Genomic DNA, 19,031 nt, shown 5'->3' with positions numbered 1-19,031 from the left:
TGCAACTGCCTTGTCCTCGTTCGTCAGCTCCAGCAGCACTCAGTCAATTCCCATTAGTCGACTCAGGATGTACGATTCGATGCATGGCTACATAGACACACAATGGCCAAGTGTCAGTGTTGTAAGTGAGCGGTAACCGTTTCTTTGCACAAGCTGTGCTTTAAAGGTTTTCCGCAGTGCAGCGCAGCTGTAAACATCACATCAGCAGTGGTTCCCCATCACCTTCCTCAGACGAATGGCGTACACAGAAACTCATACATTTCCACCAAAATAGCAGAGAAAGTGAAAACGCGAATCCTTCCAGATCGCATCTACAGATACTTCGTTACAACGATAAACGTATGTCGCGAAGACTTTTTCGGAAAAAAAACTGGAGGGACAAACGTTTAGCTAGAAAGCCTTCTCTGCAAGCAGCTCCTTACCTTCTAGCCATCAAACATATTTTGACGCGAAAGCGAAGAACCAGCACCTTAAATCTTTTTTTCAATGTTAGTCGTTCTCGGCAGACCGACCGAACAGCTTCAGCCCTCGCTATGTATTTAAGGGGAACATAAGACGTTATATCTTTAGAGAATAACGCAGTACGTGCTCATCCTTTCCACAAGTAAGCGAAAGCACAACCCATTTTTAGTTACAACCGCTAACAACGGTAGTCATAGGAGTATAAGGGGATGATATCATGAACAGCGGCAGCAGTTGCTGCACCTCGAGCAGGATGTAAAAAAATCCCTAGAGAAGACGGAGTTAGGCAGTCTGTCGGTTTCTACTAGTTTATGTGAGTGAGTCGGTCCGAGTGTAAGAGATGGAACCGCCTGAGTCCTGCTTCCTGCTCCGCTTCGCTATAGCATGAGCTACGCGTATGGGAAGCTCTCGCGGCGCGGACTAACGTGGTACAGGTCGCTCGTACCGAAGTAGTGGGGTTTCCGCCCTCGGTGAACATAAGGTAGGTGTTAGTTAGTCTATGGCTCAAAAGACGTTCTCATTTTAGTTTGATTTAGGCGCAGGCGACTGCGATGTGTATATATTGTGCGTATGTCCGTAAAAAAGAACACGTGCTTAAACAGAAGGGTTCTTTTCTCCTCGTTCTTTTATTACGTGAAAGTAGCCCCTGAAGAATGAGCATGGAAAGGAGTGCGTCAGCTTGTAGGATTTCTCCGATGAAATGGTGCGCAGTTGCGATTGTTGTATAGTATACGAAATAGTCGTTAAAAAAACAACTACAAGAATATACGGATAATAATTGCTAATTGAATGATAAGGAGAACAACACTATTGCAAGTTCACTTAGAACTGAAAAATAATGCCCGATTCAACGAACGAGAGTGATGAGAAATTCAACTTTACAGCTATTTATGAAACTTTAGCAGAAATAGCAGGTAGACATCATAGTCTTTAATGCTGATTCTAAAAATGCAAAACTGGACAACTAAATACAAATATCCTATACGAACATTTATACTGGGTCTTCGATGAGTAATTACATCGGTTATTTTGTTTCTTAAGCTTAGACTTGTTTATCGGGGCCCAATTTTCTTGCTCGCATTTATCTGATTTGTGTGGTTCACCGTCCTCTAGTATTTCTGTATTATTAGCGTATAGCTTCCGGTATTCGTACGGTGTTTTTTCAAACATCTACCTTTCTGTTTCAGTCGCTTTCTTTTCGTGCGTAGATCTAAGCAGGTATGAGCTATAGGGTAGGCATAAATTTCTCACCCATAATGTGTCAAACCTATTAATTGCCAAGGCCAGATGAAGATCCTCTACATCTCTAAGATTTAGTTCTCGTTAATTTCCTGGTTTGACCTAACGGATTGCGTCGAATCCTTATGTGTATCTACAGTTTCAATGCGATAGAGTTCTAGATTTCAGTTACACTGATAGAGGGAATTGTCGGAGGTTTAAGGGTGTTTTTACTGATCCCTATCGTTGTGCACCATTCACTTTTTATCTCCAGTAACAATGTTGTGCAGAAATGAATTTTTTTTATATTGGTATGGATATCATCAAGCCGTCTTCAATGGCATTTACCAAAACTGATGTTTTCGTTTGTGATGTATTCTCCAGATTCTGTGCAGCTGACATCTAGCTACGCGGAGCATTGTTAAAGTGGCTGGAAGACCCAAATTTGCATGCAATAGTTAAAAAAAAAAAGTATCATCAAGCACTTCGTACGCCCGTGGGACTTAGGATTAAAAAAAACCCCAATTCCAAAATGCTACGTGAACCGGATTCAGTAAATGGCATCGAATCCGGCGCATCTTCATTCGACTGTCCACCCAGTTTTCATTGCATTGGCTGTAGTTTTTCCAGCGGCAGAGAAGTAGATAGTATCGAATGTGTAGATTTTCTATTTGATGGCACATTTAAACGCCACATAGATAAAGCGGCCACTAAAGAAGCTGGTTGAAATGTCGATAGTGAAACGAAAAAAAACAAATGTCAAACAAACGACCAAATAAAATATCCGGGTAGTTCTTATCTTACAAGAATTCTTATTCGATCTGATAAACACATTCAGATATATATCTTAAAGTTGCTTTCTTGTTGCCTCCGCATGCCAAGCTCGTTTATCGTTATGTACGCACATTATCTTGGTTTCATTATAAATAAACACGGTACACTGAATATTCTTCAGTGTGTTTTCACAGAAAGACAGTTGTACCCCCTAGGGAAACGTCTGTGGGTTTCGGAGTCGTTTTCGTTCTGCTTCTTTTTTCGACATTGTGCAGTCTTATCTGACTTTTAAAGCGGAACCCCCAAAAACTCTTTGCACAGTTGCAGCCGCTGTTACTGTCCCTGAAATCCTATCGGGCCCCTGTTTCTCCTTCTGCTTCTGCTTCAGCAAGCTCAGTTGGGCGTGCTTGCGTCCCAGTGGCTTGCCTAGTTGTTGGTTTTACCTCTTTCCTTCTTTTTTCTGTTCTTTCTGGCAACGGTCCTACGAAATTTTTTCACCTGTGAAATTCGGCCTTTACAAAACAGACCTGTACAGGGGTCATGTGCGGCACATCGCGTAAGCAAACTGCAAAGTGATTATTTGCGCAAGACTGAGGACCAAGGTTCAGGAAGTAGAAAAAGGTAGACGGGCACACGCGTGAATATTTGTTTGTTCGCGCGCAGCATAAGATGAGACAAATTAAGATACGAGCTGATACAGAGTACTGCTATTGCTGCCGCTCGCCCAGCACGAAAACGTAAACATTAAGCTTTACCCGTGAATAGGGTTAGCCAAGTCACAAATACTCCACAAATTGCCAGATGGCAGTGTATTGATAATGTGTTTATCGATGGACTAAAGATCGCAACAAGGCGGTGAAGTTGCCTAGATTTGCAACTGGGGTTCGTTTTGTACTGGGGGGGGGGGGACCACCATCTCTTTGCTTATTTAGCTTTATAATGCCTAATTAGCACGAAAACATTGACGTAGAATATTTTACGTCCAGTGTTTTGTCTATATGTTGTATTTCAATATCTCTAAAAGTCACATCATCAAAAGGCGAGCGTTGTAGTACTTGTAACAGAGATGTGACACCGATGAAGATTCGCGAAGCTTTGTTATTATGTTTGTGATCAATCCAATAACTCGAACCGAACTGATACACATCCTCAAGTAGAAATGTTGGTAACGAAATAACATGAGTAAAATATGACTCAAACAGAAGCTGGACTGAGGTTAACGAGCGTATATGGAATATAAAGCTGTCCTTCCAATCTGTGGTGTTGGGACTAAAAACGCCTAGCTCTCATTTACTTAATTAACGATTTCTTACTGCATTTTCTTAATGCATTCATTGTTTACGAAACAATTAATAATTTTGTTTGGCACTTACCTAAAGCTCTGATCAGTGAACCAAAGTTCAACCAGAAGCTGGAAGTCCCCCTTTGAAAGCTGGTCTTTTACCTGCAAGTAAACATAGACATCCCCAATAAGAGTAAATATGTTTACGGCAAGATTGACTTATTTAGATAAGGTGCTAGTCTGTTCCGTAAACAACAGAAAGCTTTTGCTACAAAATGAAATGATATCAATATGCTTTAGATCGCTTCGCAGCTTTAACCATTACCATAGTATCTGGAAGCGTAGTGCTACTTCGTTTGTTCTACTAAACGTTTGCTATAATGGGTTTGAAGTCCTAACAAAAGATTTCTGCCCACAAAACAGTGAACCTCTCGGGTCATACCGCAAACCCGCATCCTCCTCAACATTGTGCTAAAGCCCATTAATGTTTTCCTGTTATAAATCAATTATTCAAGACCTTTTAGAAAAGATCCCGCGATTTGGCTTTCATTTTTAGGTAATATGTATGATTAACGTAAATTATAATTCATTATTATCATGCATGCTGTTACGCATCGAGATTAATAGATTCCTCGATACTATATCTATCGCACGGGCTTCTTGTAAAAGCCATTCAGTTAGAGAACACAGACGCTTTGATCAGTTCAGCAGTAAGCTTACCAGCAATTCTCTTTGGTAATGGTCACCAGGTAATATGACAGTAGAAGAAGGAAGGAAGCAGCCTGACCAATGATCCTTTAGACACCTCAGTTTTCATCTATTGATTTTCCCCTGGTGTTTCTTTGAGCGGATTTCAATTACATTCTACGGCGCCTCCGAAAAGCAATATATCTTTACGCAAGTGTTTATACAATACCAAACGGGAAACAGACGCCAGTCAGTTTGTCCAATGACCATAAAAACATGAATATTCAGAAGAGTATCCTTTCGCGGCACAATATTATACAACATTTAGATACGCACTAATACACGACCATAGGGTAAGAAGTCACTTCCACTAAAGTTCGTTGGTCATTGGACCACCACTGCCGCCATTGTTGCATCTTATATAGATACAATTATACGTGTGTCATTCACTAGGTTACCTCGCGTGGAGACACTAACGTTAACTGTGGACACGTTATACACAGTCTCCCCGCTTTACACGATGCCAAAATCGGCCAGCGCTTGTCGCGATCGCCTTCTCTTCTCTATACTTTAAATGCTTCTGCTGCTATATCTGCCTTTTGACCCATTAACAATGATCATGGTGGTCAAACATCGATCGATTCCCAAATGTACGCGTACTGCTTGCATGGAATAAGAAAACGAAATCACTACACAACGTAAAGCAATGTAATCTAACATCTGTTAAATGAAAACGGTCTCCTCTATATTGGGTCTCGGGTTTATTACAACTGTAAAATTTAACTCCGAACCGGTCCCATGCCATTATGTTACGTGTGTTTCAAACCCGAACGTGGTGTGCCATGGGAGCAAATTTGCGTAGTAATTCCTATCCAAGGATACTTCGCCGCGCATGGATAGAATGATGTGATGGTGACCGAAGTTGAAGTCATCTGTCCCACTGCATGGCAATTGGACATTCAACACAGACCGTATTCCTCGCTTTGTCCATTCGCCAGGAACTAGGAAACGACCTGGGCTCTGGGTTCAGCCCTTCGGTCTGCATGCACGACGCTGCTATTAAACTATTCCTTAAACGCCTGCGGCGTGCATCCAAGTGTCCAGATCCAGGAGAAAGCGAAGTTAACAAGTGAACTGCAAACTCTATTTAGTAACCCAAATCGATCTGTCTGCTAATAAAACGAAAACACCTTTACTGTTTGCCTAACCTCCTTTTGTGTTAAACTCTACGCACTTTCTTATTTGTGTTATTATCAATAATATGTGTATATCATCATAAATACTTAGATATACTTGATCGAATCGACCTTTAGAGCAAGCAGAACTAGCAAGAGCTTCACCTTGACCGCCCCTCATTGGATCGTCGACTTGTTTATTAGCCAGACATAGTGATGCTGATAACATAGTTCTGATTTACCCCCAAGGAATATTGCCCGTTTCAAAATGATCCGCCTTGAGTTACACTAGCCCTTACGTATTTTTTGGGCTCTATTTCCGATATTTGGCTCTCAATTAAGCCGGAATGAACTGAAGGCCCTGAAATTGATGTTGACCTGGTTGCGACAACCACAAGGCTATTAGGTACGTCATTCCTTTTGAATTAGTTGAAGTTGCTTTCCCTAGTACAAGTAATACTTGAAGAAAACGAATAGGGACAGCGCAGCTGCTTACGTCAGTGTGATTGATTCGATCTTCAGTAATTGCCAAGGGCATATAGAGGAAGTACGTTAACGGGTGCCTTCCTTCGATTAGAATGTTTAAACCCCCTTTTCTCTCAGACCTCGTATTTATCAAATTGGTGCTCATAGAAAATGGTTAGAAAATCTAATCGAAGCTCTTCTTCACAGTTCTACGACGTACATAGTCTCTGCCAGGGTCTGGGAGTACCTAAAGTAAACATCGACCGAAATCTTGTTTTCAAGTATTCTCGGTCTCTCAATACTGATATTGATAACGTTCAAGTTTCGACCAACTTCTTCTACGCATTGTTACCTCTAGCGGCATACCGAAACAGTACGCGATGAGAGATCATAATCGCACTTTGGCTAACACGCTCGTCCAATTTTGTTCATTCGTAATGTTAATTTAACTTCTCAGCCACCTATAAGCCTAAATATAATTCGACCACGTGGCAAAAAACCTTTTTCAGAAATTACCGTACAGTAGAAGTAATAGCAATATCTTTTATTGTGATCAAGACGATTTTCGCGCCCGCTTAGTTAAAATAACGGTGTATCGGTCCTCGTTTAACGTTCGTAAACTGGATCTCGTCGTGCCTAATTCGATTAAAAATATGTTTTCGATACATTTCGTTACTACGATATATATATATCAACTCTCAACGAACTCAGTCTCTCATCTGCTGGCTCCGACTTAGGCAGTCTCGTACCACCCATGTTCTATTCCAGACGTGTACTTAACATAACAATATAAGTATTTGACTTGGGTATAGATATCAAAAAAAATTAATTCTAAAATTAAGCAGGCAGGTTTGCAACAATCCTTTATTAGACCATTGGGTTGACGTTCCTCAACCGTACAATCGAAATGGGTTGTAGTTTCTTGCATCAAAATACGTAACGTCGCAGCTTGGTGCATTCGCTGATGACTATAGGGTTGACGATGTAGTTTCGGTATTTTTGTCATCAGAGCTTCTAGCGTTCAACACAAACATCTAGACCCTAATAATTACGTTGCACCATTGGCAATATTTATCCTTACTTCAGTGAGAACAGTTTGTGGATATTTAGAGACTGATGTGTATTTACCCATTATTCAGTTGTTGATTATCTACTGTTCTGTTGTTTGAAAATCATACGAGGCTGATTGGAAAACTTCTCAAGACAACTTGTCCAGGCGTAATGACGGCAAGGTACTGACAGGGTTTCACCGCTAGGAATCTTCGCTTTTCAGATCATCATCGAAGAGTACCGAAGAGGGCCGATCTTGCCGAGTATTTGTTTGAGCTTTGATTTTGTAATAGCCAAAGTGAATGCTCCGGTTTACTAGGGTCATAACGCATACAAAACCGATAAAAATATTCACAACGAAGGAGTGGATAAATTGAGAAGAAGATCCTCCGAAACGACGGTAATTTTTTTTTGTTGTGTACTCTTTACAACATATCTCAATGTAACGTATACTACGGTGGTTTTCTATTTTGTAATGTATATGTTCATCGACTATTATACTGTAAATTTTAGGCATAGTCTGTATACCATTATTTCTATATAACTTTGCCAATTATTCAACCTGTGATTTTACTCTTATGTTAACAGTGGACTTATCTAGCTATACTATCGATAACGAACATGTTTGGGATGAAGCTGTCTATGTTTAAGCATTTTTTCTAAATTTGACACTATTGGTTTCAATGGCGTGGTCAGACCTGTTAGACCCCATTATACCGACAGAATTCAACACTGAAGTTCCGTTTGAAGCTTATTTCCCAGCTACTTCACGAATTCTTATCCACTATCATTTCTATAGGTATCCTCGCGTCTACATAAGTTCTGCCAAAGTGACCTCAGCTATTTTATCTTGCTATTCGTTTATGCTGCGTGGAACCATCCTCTAACTGTCTAACGCACAATACAAGGATTTAAACCATATCAAGAAAATCACGTCTAACTAATAAAAATTTCCTGATCAGGCCTTCACTCCATACAGTTTTATTGAATTCAGGCAAGCAAACGGGGCGTACCGGTTACATACGTACCCTATGCCCGTCGACCAGCGAATGCACCCGGAAAGTAACAACATCGTCAAGGATAATTTCTTCATTTTTGTAGAGGATTTGAAACGTTTTCGAAACAGCAGTCTGCCCATTGATTACGTAGGCGTTTAGCAGATAGTGGTCAAGCCTGGAAGAGAGAGGGGTCGATAAATGGGCTGTTGGGCTATTCGTTATGCCGAAGTCCCCCACATGAACTTCGACCTTCGATGGAAGTCGCGGCGATGTACGCAGCGTCGCTCGTACCTGGTAGAACCTAAACGAGAAACGTGTAGAAAGCACGGAATAGGACACATCGGGACAATATTAATTTTGTAGGACAAGTAGTTGCTACAGCTATAGCTTTCTCTTCGGTATAATATTATGTATGCAGTATATGTACAATAGCATAATCTAGCTGGCATTATACATGCATATTATCATAAGTATATGCATTGTTCACTGTCAGCAGAAGTTGTTCTTACTAATGATTAGTTTGATTGTATAACATTAGCGAAAGGCTAAGATACCGCTAAGACACAGCTCACAATGTGTCCATATAGAGCGAATCAATACCGTATAGGGTTTGAGCATTATCTTGGCGGGAGTTTGCTCCTCTATGGCCTACGTGCTAGGGGACTTTTTGTAAAAAAAAAACTAATCTACTCTATTCAATTCAAGCTATCGTTACATTGTTTTTAATTATTTGCTGTACAAAGATTAAAGCTTTTGTCATTTATTGAGCTAAAATGTATGCAAGTTATTTATTTAGGTAGTTACTTGCAAATTTGGGCAAGCTTTCGTGGGTTGTTTGTCGGAGCTGGCTGGCGTGCGTTCGTCCGCCGTTGTTGATACCTAAAAAATAGCTGGTCTTTTCTAGAGTAATATAATGTGCTCAAATAAAAAGAAAGAGCTCATCTAAAAATATCAATAGCGCAACTAGATCCTGGATGGTGATTTCGGCCAACGAGAAAGAGATTCGCTCAAGCACATAGTGGCCTTGTATAGATTTCTCGGTGTCTTTGGCTTCCTGGAAGAGCTCTTCGGGCATATACAGGGGATACGTTTCACAACCTTAAAATCTCTCTCGCTAAAGTACAGTGCGTTTGAGCATATTCCTCAGATAAATACGCTGAATCAGAAAGGCTTACATTGCATTCGCTTGATCCGAGAAACCTTCCATATTCCTCCGTTCTTTTCCATGTTGACGTTTTTTGCTAAAAAAATATTTCCACAACCGCCACGAATCCAAAAAGCCATCGCTACCTATTCATTATTATAGTTATCACTAACAGCGTTACTTACACTGACATTTAAACAACTATTATTTACTATTCATTCTAATAGAGTTTTGTTGAACGGTGTAATTGCGACCTCCGCCATACTGCCAAGCAAGACGAGCTTAATCTTCTCCCAGCTTATCTTTGCTCAGTTTCACCTGTAATATACTTGCTTGCCAGTCCAGTCAAATTACTTAATTCGAGTTACCCAGTGCCCAGCAACAATATACTGTTATATTATTTGAGGCGCACTATAGGAAAATGGTAGACTGAAAATCACAAAAAAATAGAAAGTGCGAAGGAGCGAAGTTTCAGGCAGACGCTCGTTTAGTTTTCTAATCATGCGTCGAGAAACTGACAAGTCGACGTAAATGTCCGCTTACTTGCAACGTGCCGTCAACGTCAGCACACGTGCAGCCCGAAGGTGTCCGCGGGGCGGAGCAGCCCAAGCTTGAGGACACGAAGCAATACATATTGGAAACACACTATTTGAGGTACAGAAGGACAACAACTAGAAGGCGAAGAAACACAATGATCAAAAATAAAAGAAGACTACAACGAAAACTATTGTCGAAGGAGTCAAAGCTAGAACCATCTTGTGTGCACGAAAGGTGACAACGAGGGAGGAAGGTGACTGAACGTTCGCGGTTCCGAAACGCCCGTTCTGACATTGAGCGAAAGAGACACAGTTGGAAAATAAAAAGCTGACATGGTACGGTTGACGCTATTATCTAAGTTTTTCTCCTGTTTGTTCTCTATAACATTTTTTTCGTTGCAAACTTGTTGCTGGGAGATTTGTGTAATTGTAACTATTTTGCTGGCAGCTCACAGCCTGCAGCTTATATGGAAGCAAGGTCGAATCAATGGTGAACAGCGGCCGCTGGATTCTAGACGGAATACTTCCTTGCGCAACAAAACAGTTGGCTTCCAACATCCAGCCGCTGCATTGTGTAGTTGCGCAATGCACTGGGGGTTAGGAAAGCCGAAAATATCTGGTAGCTGCAGTATAGGTATGTGTGCGTTACACTGTTTCCAAATAGTATCGATGCATAGGACCAAGTACAGCTGGAAGGTGGTGGTTACTAGAAAAAGCTGTGTTTATGAAATATTCAAACAAGTCAGGCATGAGACGCGTGTCTTGAGCGTAACCATGGAGGCCGAGGCAAAAAAAGAAATCACAGGTATCGACTGTCGTGTACTATGCGCAATCAGAAGAACGAATCTGTTGCAGACCAGACGACAATCAATCTCAGAACCTATTCGAAGATAAAACTGCAGAAGAAGGTGGCCGACGTCAGCAGAAGTGGAACGGTGGAAATCCTTTCGGAGCGGTGGAAAATAAATTCTGAGTTCGTCACTGAAAATAATGGTTATCCTATAGATAAAATCTTTCTGCTTGAGACGTAATTTCTTCTTCTTCTTAAGTACTTTATTGCTTTAGTGTTACTATTATTATTAAATGTTTTTTAGATATTTGCTATCCGAATAGGCGAGAGTTTACGAATGTACTTCAGCGCGTAGAGGTCGATTCAAAACGTAGAGGTTTCAAGGTTAACGACAGTTTAGGAGCTCGTATTCATCTGAAGCTCTATTCTAGTATGAAACACTTCAAAGATGGACTTAGCGGAAGGATTGCATGACAAATTAACAGAAATCTATTCTATTTAATTAACAGCGACTAAAACCTCTAGCCGGGCTAGAGGAACGAATAATAGCCGAACCAATTTTTTGGGTCGGCATTCACTTGATTTTATCGTGCTATGCACAATAGTCCTTTAGCATTGTAAGGCCCTACAAAAACGTTTGGATAGAACGAACCCTGCCACGGCATACATGTACCAGTTTACACTAGTTAGGACACTCACGAGATGAAAAATAAGAGTGGCGCCGGACAAATGCGCCAAAAAATTCGTACTGCTTCAAAGCAGCGTTCTGACTTACCCCATCATTGTTCGAACATAACAGCAAGATCAATGGAAGAGTGCCATATGCATGCACAGATCGACATCCGTTACTTACCCTCTTTGGAAGAGATCAACATTGATAAACCTCTGGAGTTCAACGGAAAATTCTAAACTCGTCTGGACCAGGCTCATTGAGAATCCTGGAAATATGCAACGACACAAAGAATTAAACGAGATATAGTTGTAATAAATATAGAGCAAATATATTATGTTTCTAACATGTTTATTTAATATGGCGGCGATTAATTTGACCTAGTCGAAACGTTTACACTATGTGCAAATAGGTCTACATTTAACACTAGTCTAGCAAGCTAGGCTATACAGGTGTAGCCAGAATAAGCTTCGTGTGTGACAAAAAGCTCATGCAAACCGTGAAAAAAGCACTCGTCATGTTGGTGACTTCAAAAGACATACCAATAAGATCTACTATTATATAATAACTGTCTCAAGGCCATAACAATTAGCTCTAAATTGATAATTATAAACTGTTAACGAGTACCGGGAACTTTAGAGTTCCCTCATAACCCAATAATAGTTGGGTCTCCTAATAGGTCCATTTGGGTTTTTCACATATGCTACAAAGCACAACTGCTCATCTAATCGAAGTGATAATTTGTTGTGTATTATTTTCGATCGCCTTTGCTCAATGTTGTCACAGATCTCTCATAGAAATTTTCGAAAAGGCGGCACCCCGTACTGCTGAAATGTCGCTCTGTTTACGTGTTGATACAATTCGAAAAGTCGAACATTGTTTCGGTAAGCAGATATGACTCGCGGGATGTAAAATAGATGATACAGACATCTGACAGAACAGGACAGCGCTAGAGGTGAGGACTAGCGGAACAGGACAAATCAACCGAAATGTAGTATTTTTTGGGGAATAAGATAGAAAATAACTGCGTCCTTATCCGATTTTTTCATTCCGTCGCCTTTCGAATAGTAATCGTTTTCAACCGATAGTACTATTCACAGCGTTAATCATACAGACCATTACGTTGAATGAAAGAAGTTTGCATTATAAGTTAGTAACTATGTAGAAATAACCGTTTTGGGGAAGTTGTCCCTACACCCTATTCCTAGCAGTGACTGTCAGCTGGAGGAAACAGCAGCGGTGCTGGAAGGCTTGATGGGCCGATCGAACTGGTCTATCCGTGTTTGAACAATCTGAAAATGCTCGTTTTCATTGGTACCGTCAAATAATGTCTCTTAAGTTACATATTATTGTTTGCATCAGTTATTCTTACGTTCGCCAAAAGTAAGCAAATGCCGACGTTTGACGTAAGTGTTCCATATTGAAAATGTAAATCATTAGATTTAACCCGGAGACTTGAAACCAAAAATAATCACACTTCTTTTGAAAACTAAAAGAAAGAACCAAGAATAGCGGAAAGGTAAATGTTAAACGTTCGCGTTTGATATTATTGTAGATTGTATATAATTGATTGAACTATCAATTGTTAAAGCCGTAATTTGGTACGGTTTTTTCGTGCACACGAGAAAACTATCTATTTTTTTTTTATAGATATAATAACTTCACTTTGCGCATAAAACTATTGGTACTATTTATTTTCATTTCTTTCTTATTTTAAACCTACTTGAATAGACATTTGCGATCCTTTTCAATACTTTAATACATTTTCCCGCCGATCCCTATTTCGTGTTGATACACTCATCTTCACCACGTGCAATCCAACAGATGAATGAATCCACCGAGAGATGATGGCCATTGTAGCTGATCCATTTGATAAAGAACGTAGATAAACTCTCATATGGAACGTTTCCTGGCCTTGTTGACGGCCGTCTTTGCTTGGGTGATGATAACGAATTTAAGCTATCATACACGTAAGGATTATATGTGTGTCTATAAACACATCCATATTTGGTAGGGAAAAAACACGAAACACACGCAAAGAATACAAATCAATATTTTCTGCTACTATACAGATACGGCTTTATATATGCTTACTTAAGAATATATATTAGCCATGTTGCACAGAAAGGACAATTTGGAGATTTTAAAAAGAGAGTCAGGAGAATATTCTATTGCAAATAACTAATCAATGAATACAAAAAGCCGAAAGATAATAGGCAGACGCCACACACAATAGTGTATATATGACGCAGTTGTTCTCTCTAAGTCGTTATGGAAAACGTTATTTTTCCCAGTTTATCAAAAACTCGTTTTTCCTCAGGACACTGCTGCGTATATAGAAATAGGCTGATCACAAACAATATACAACTGACGACTTCTATTGTTTGATGTGCACTGAAGCGTTATTCGTTGTCAAGTTTGCAGAGAAGGCACCAGATTGCATTAGGACAAGTTCGGAACCTACGATAACTTTAATCGAAACAACGTTCTATCCAGAAACTTCCTGCAGCACCTCAAACCGAACCAAAGCCGAAAGATAGAACTCAACTGGTTCCGGCCTTCTGCTGGAAACGGATACGTATTAGCAGCGTTCCATTTACAGCATTCGTTCTAATCTGGGAGGACAACTTTTCCACCCGGGCGTGTCAGGCCGGTTTAGTAGAAACACGTTTGTCAAGCTATATGCTAAGCAATATGCTTCCAGTCGGATCACCTTGATCTGGCCATCATGACCAAAGGGCCATATCTGGCAACGTACAATTTTCGCCAGCTCATCCCATCCTGCCCGCGTATCGCCACCAAAAAATTGATTTCGCAATTGATACTATTGGTTATTTATTGCACCTTCGAGGTGTGATGAGTTCATAGCACAGCATACGATTTGCCTCTTTGTCATTGAATTAAGCCTGCCATAAGCAAACCCGTTACTATAGCCAATCGAACTATCCCATAACCCAATTGAATGTCACGATAACCGTCGCAGTTTGTTACAGATGGCAATTACCATCATCGAAAACACTGCGGAGAGTGACGAACCCATACCAACACAAGTCAGCGAGCGTTTCTGATTTCGAGTATGTTCCCGTGTGCAGGAACGCATTATAGACGTCGAGTAGCAGGTTCTTTCTCAGAAAAGCATGGAGCGTGTGCTATGCTAACATAAGCTTTGTCAATCAAGTAAACAACATTCGCATACATGGGCTAGCGCGAAGGGGGGAGAAGGAGGTAAAAGAACTTTGAACGTACAGCGCGCCGACATATAGTACGACTATTATAATAGTTACGAATTTTTAATTTTACTTATTTTACTATTATTGTATTATATTATTAAAAGAATAATTACGAATAGTAAAGAAAGGAAACGATTTACTACGAATGAGTGTAAACAGGCCCCCCATCTATCTTCCTGTTTATATGTATAGAGAAACGCAGATTCCTACGGTTTGCCAGTTCGGCAATGCTGTGCAACGTCGAATCGCGACGACGCCCACTGACTACTGTAGAACGAGTAGCACGTTAGCACGCCAGAGAACACTGGCCGCCATACCGGGACGAAGCCAATCATAATAACCTAAATATAGATAGCCTCGCTAGCTCAGGACATTTGTGAAGGTATGGCAAACGCGGAAGAAAGGAACGAGCAAGCACGAGGATCGCCGCTTTATGAAGCCCAATCCAATAAAACTGTAAAAAGAGGTGTACAACGAAAAAATATTTGCACAAAAGTAGCCAAGGCTTGAAACATACAGTCCGATCAGGGCTCAGAAAATATATCGCTAAGAACAGGTCTATACACATGGTGAGCTTGAGGGCCAAATTATCTAGTCATTACGAACAGTTTACTATAACTTAAACAAATTTTATCTAAGTACAGTGAGCTGCATCGATAGATGTTTGTTATTCGTTATACCGTTTATCCTATATGAGCTTTAGCGACTTAGTAGATGTTGGCCAGCTCCCAGTTGACTGACATTGCTGTTACGGGAGACATATGTCAAATGAGTTAGCTAGGAAATGAATCTTCCGCCGAATTTCACTAATGTGGCCTGGGATCACCTGGACTGAACATCTTGTTTATGCTAAATACTAGAAGATCAATTCTCCCTCTACAAGGCCGGTTTATGACAACCTCATGAAATCATATAGACATAGTGCTAAACTGCTAGATAGTCCATGCTTGGGCGCGCTATTCTTTGCCGTAACCGATCACTAGTATCAATTTATCAGAAGTGATATCGGCTACTACGAATTGACGAAGCTATGTTCTTGCCGTCCGATGACGTGGTTGCGATTCGGCCGTCCGAAGTTTATTTTCAATAGGCCACTGTGGCGCGGATTGACACGCAGGGCAGATGTGATGATCACTGTTTGATCGAACAATGATGATCGCATCTGCGAACGAGTACCACAGTTAGCTTTAACGATGAGACCCGTTTAGCCGACACCAGCAAACTAAAATAGCAGCTAAACTACCGATTCAACGACTCGGCGATGCTTCGAAAATTCGGCAGCATGCACAGTTTGCTTCCTACGAATTTTCGTAGTAAACATGCAGCAGTTAAACGCCGGAAATATAATAGCCAATAGCTATTTTTAGGGTTCGACACTTATTGGTTAATAGGACCCGGAGATACTTTGTTTTTACGGTGAATGGCATGGCTTAGCTGAATCAAACAACGGACCAGAACGAATACTTTTTGGTGGTTACTAATTAATTACGATTCTCCCTGATGGGCTAGCGTTCCACATACACATTATGCAATAATGTACGTATTTATGCCCCGTTCGGTATATCAAGTCACTTCTTAGAAGAGTTATTCAACACAGGAATGCATTCTCTAATTACTCAAAAAGGCGCAGAGTCATTCCGGGCCTACAAAATAAAAAATTTAAGAGCATCATCTATCCAATGTGCAGCAAAACGTTCGTTCATGTAGTCGAACGGCTCATTATCAATAAAGAAGGTCACACCCTTCTAGTCAATTAGAGCCAATAAGAGGTCTATTGACCGGGACGTGCGGTAGCCTGGCTTTCAGACTTAGGTAGACTTTGAGAAAAACTTGATTCAGTACAGCCTTCTTCTATTGGCCTCTATAGCTTGCAAAGCGTAACTGCCGTATAAGAAATCTTTGCAGGCATTTTCTACTCATAAAGGTCACTCCAAAAAAACATTGTTATTATATGTAGGTCAGATATGTGCACGTAGCAGGAGTTTAACTTACCGATGCTTCATCTTCCCTGTAACCAGTACCTTGTTGTCTGCTACCGCAGCAGTAAGATACGCCAAAAGGGCGCTGGTACGTTCTCTATTCGCTTATGAACTTGGCATGCCATCTCACTAACAAATGAGAACAAAGCTTCTTCACCGACTATATATATAAACTGATGACGTGACCTTCGTCATGTCACTACTCTTCGTCGTTCAGTATCGTGCTATGGGCTGTTTGTGTTGTCGGTCAAGTCCGTGCATTAGGTGGTCAGTGTAGCGAGCCCTGATTTTCAAATGGATACAAATCGATGAGTAGGCTTCTTCAACGTTTTTAGTGCCGAACTTAAGCACGATGACGAGATCTGGAAGAATCGAACTAGGTTTTTTGCCTGTCCAACCGCATCGAAGGTAGGCTTGCTAGCTAGCTAGCTACCTGTAAAGATGGGGTTCGAAGAAAAGCTCAGGAGGGCCCGCGTAGAACCAGAAGTCAATCAATGTTTAAGGCTTTGACGATCATATAGATTTTTACGATCGACCGCCATATAACGTAGGATTCAGGATGGGTTCATCATTTTAAATGAACGGCGGCCGTCCTGTCTAATCAGATACATCGGTGTACCTGACTTTAATGGACTACCCATTGGCAGATGCGGTAGCTCGGTACCTTTACGTTAATGGTACTGAGAATATGGGGAAAAGTTCATTGTTTCTATGGCAACGTAAACTTGACCTTTAGACCTTCTAGCCTTATGCCGCTTTCATTTAACTGCTCGTTTCGACATTCGATTAATATCTAGATGAGCCACGCTATTAATACATTATTATTACTTTGAAATGTGAGAATGGATAGGATGTTACGAATAAATTGCTGCTATTACAGGGTTTCGATTCAGCGTTTAAATAGGCAACTATCGATCGTAATGTCAAACTTGGACGAAGATTCTTCTGCGTATAACAGCCCTTTGCTTACAGCAAGCTAAGTTAATGTTTTGCGATATTTCAGACTTCACAGTAACATACAGGAAGTTCAAACTACTATCCCAAACTGCCTCTTCAGATGATTGATTTAAGTTTTTTAAGTTCGATTTCCATCACAATTGCTTGCACATAAAATTTCGTACTCGGTTAAGGGTGCGAACAATAAAAAGCTGACAGCTAGGATGCATTCAGAGTACAAAAAACCCTAGACGATAACCGGTATGTTGTCAACCTCCGACCAATGGCCTAGTCCTTAAAAATATGCTAGTACCCAATGATTACCATCCTTAAAGGTATTTATCATCATACTTAAAGATAATCTAGACAAACACAATTCATGGGGAACTAAAAGAAGATCTTATTTGCCTTCACATCTACCGAGCACCTACTTCGGCATCAGGTTATACTACACGCCGTTCAGGACTTCCATCAGGCTCAAATGGAGAAGAGAGCATTCTCCCAGACGCCTGAGTCGAGAAGCTCTATAAAAAGCCAGGCTACCGCACGTCCCGGTCAGTAAGCCTCGTGGCTCTTATTGCACTTCGTTTCACCGTTCGCTGCTGTTGCTGCTTCTCTCATAAGGCCTCGATAATCTTTTATCAAACCATAAAAGCTACACAGACTATACTGCGTACAATTAAAACCGTTTTTTCTTCTTGGTTCAGTCCAGCTGTGCAAGCCGTTAATCGCCATTCCACGGCACTATGCATAACACTTTAACCTACTTTGAATTTGAAATTTTACATATACGCTGACAGACAATAAAGATGCATTAATTTCTGACATTTAAGACCAACACTGAACAAAGACGAAAACCAATTATAGCAAAAAGCCTAGAGCTCGACTTTTTAGCGCAAAACTTCATACATCTTCTGTTGAAGCCCAATCGTACGTCACATCATCATATCTTACGCTAACCATACGAAATCTGCCCTTGTTCTGGCAGTCTTTATAGATTTACCAGCATCAGCCGAGCAATTTCGAAATACCGTAATTGCCAATGGGGGAGATTAGGAACGTCTGTACCCAATTCATCCAGTGATCTCGTTGCTGTGAACATGACTCTCTCTCTCGTGAGGCCTTCGTAACATTGGTCGTGGCGGGCACTGGGGTTCTAGGTGATCAAAATGGTCGGAGATGGCAGCCATTTTAGCATCTGTGATACAATGACATGTCTGCTTATTGTGCATATACAATATTATGGAAATTTGAAGCGCTTAGATCAACACTAGAAACGCTGAATGCAAAGGATGGAGTGTATAGTTATGGGATTTCCCTCACAGTTATCAGTCAGCACCTAACAAAGCTCTTTCCAAGCCATCTGTTCCACTACAGATACGATTTTTGCTGGTGCAACTATATTTTCCCTACTGCTGTGCGGGCAGCCCAGGAAGAATCTCATGACCCAGAGCAAACCTATCGGCCCAATCGCCCGACGGGAGCGCCATCTATACGTGAATAAACTCATACTTTGAAATGCATTAATGTATGGGATGCTGCTGACTCCTATTATTGCTACTGCTTTTATTTGCTCATTCTTTATTAGCTTGCATTATTGCGCTAACGTTTGTGAAGTATAGGATAAAATAAAAT

At 40.8% G+C, this 19,031-nt stretch overlaps 1 protein-coding gene across 1 annotated transcript in view; it reads right to left on the bottom strand.

Annotated features, from left to right (window-relative positions):
• Positions 1-18,629, bottom strand: part of LOC111260847 (protein FAM135A) — a 30,531-nt gene extending 11,902 nt beyond the window's left edge. The window contains exons 1-4 of the mRNA XM_022833895.2: positions 18,428-18,629; positions 11,435-11,519; positions 8,142-8,412; positions 3,828-3,898 (exon numbers count right to left, since the gene is read on the bottom strand). Coding sequence (XP_022689630.1) covers positions 3,828-3,898; positions 8,142-8,412; positions 11,435-11,519; positions 18,428-18,473 — 473 coding nt within the window. The 5' untranslated portion in view covers positions 18,474-18,629. The remainder of the gene's footprint in view (positions 1-3,827; positions 3,899-8,141; positions 8,413-11,434; positions 11,520-18,427) is intronic.
• Between the last annotated feature and the right edge of the window lie 402 nt (positions 18,630-19,031).

This window comes from Varroa jacobsoni, unplaced genomic scaffold (assembly GCF_002532875.2).
Source record: "Varroa jacobsoni isolate VJ856 unplaced genomic scaffold, vjacob_1.0 scaffold_483, whole genome shotgun sequence".
Classification (NCBI taxonomy): Eukaryota; Metazoa; Arthropoda; class Arachnida; order Mesostigmata; family Varroidae; genus Varroa; species Varroa jacobsoni.
This window is presented reverse-complemented; position numbering and strand designations above follow the sequence as displayed.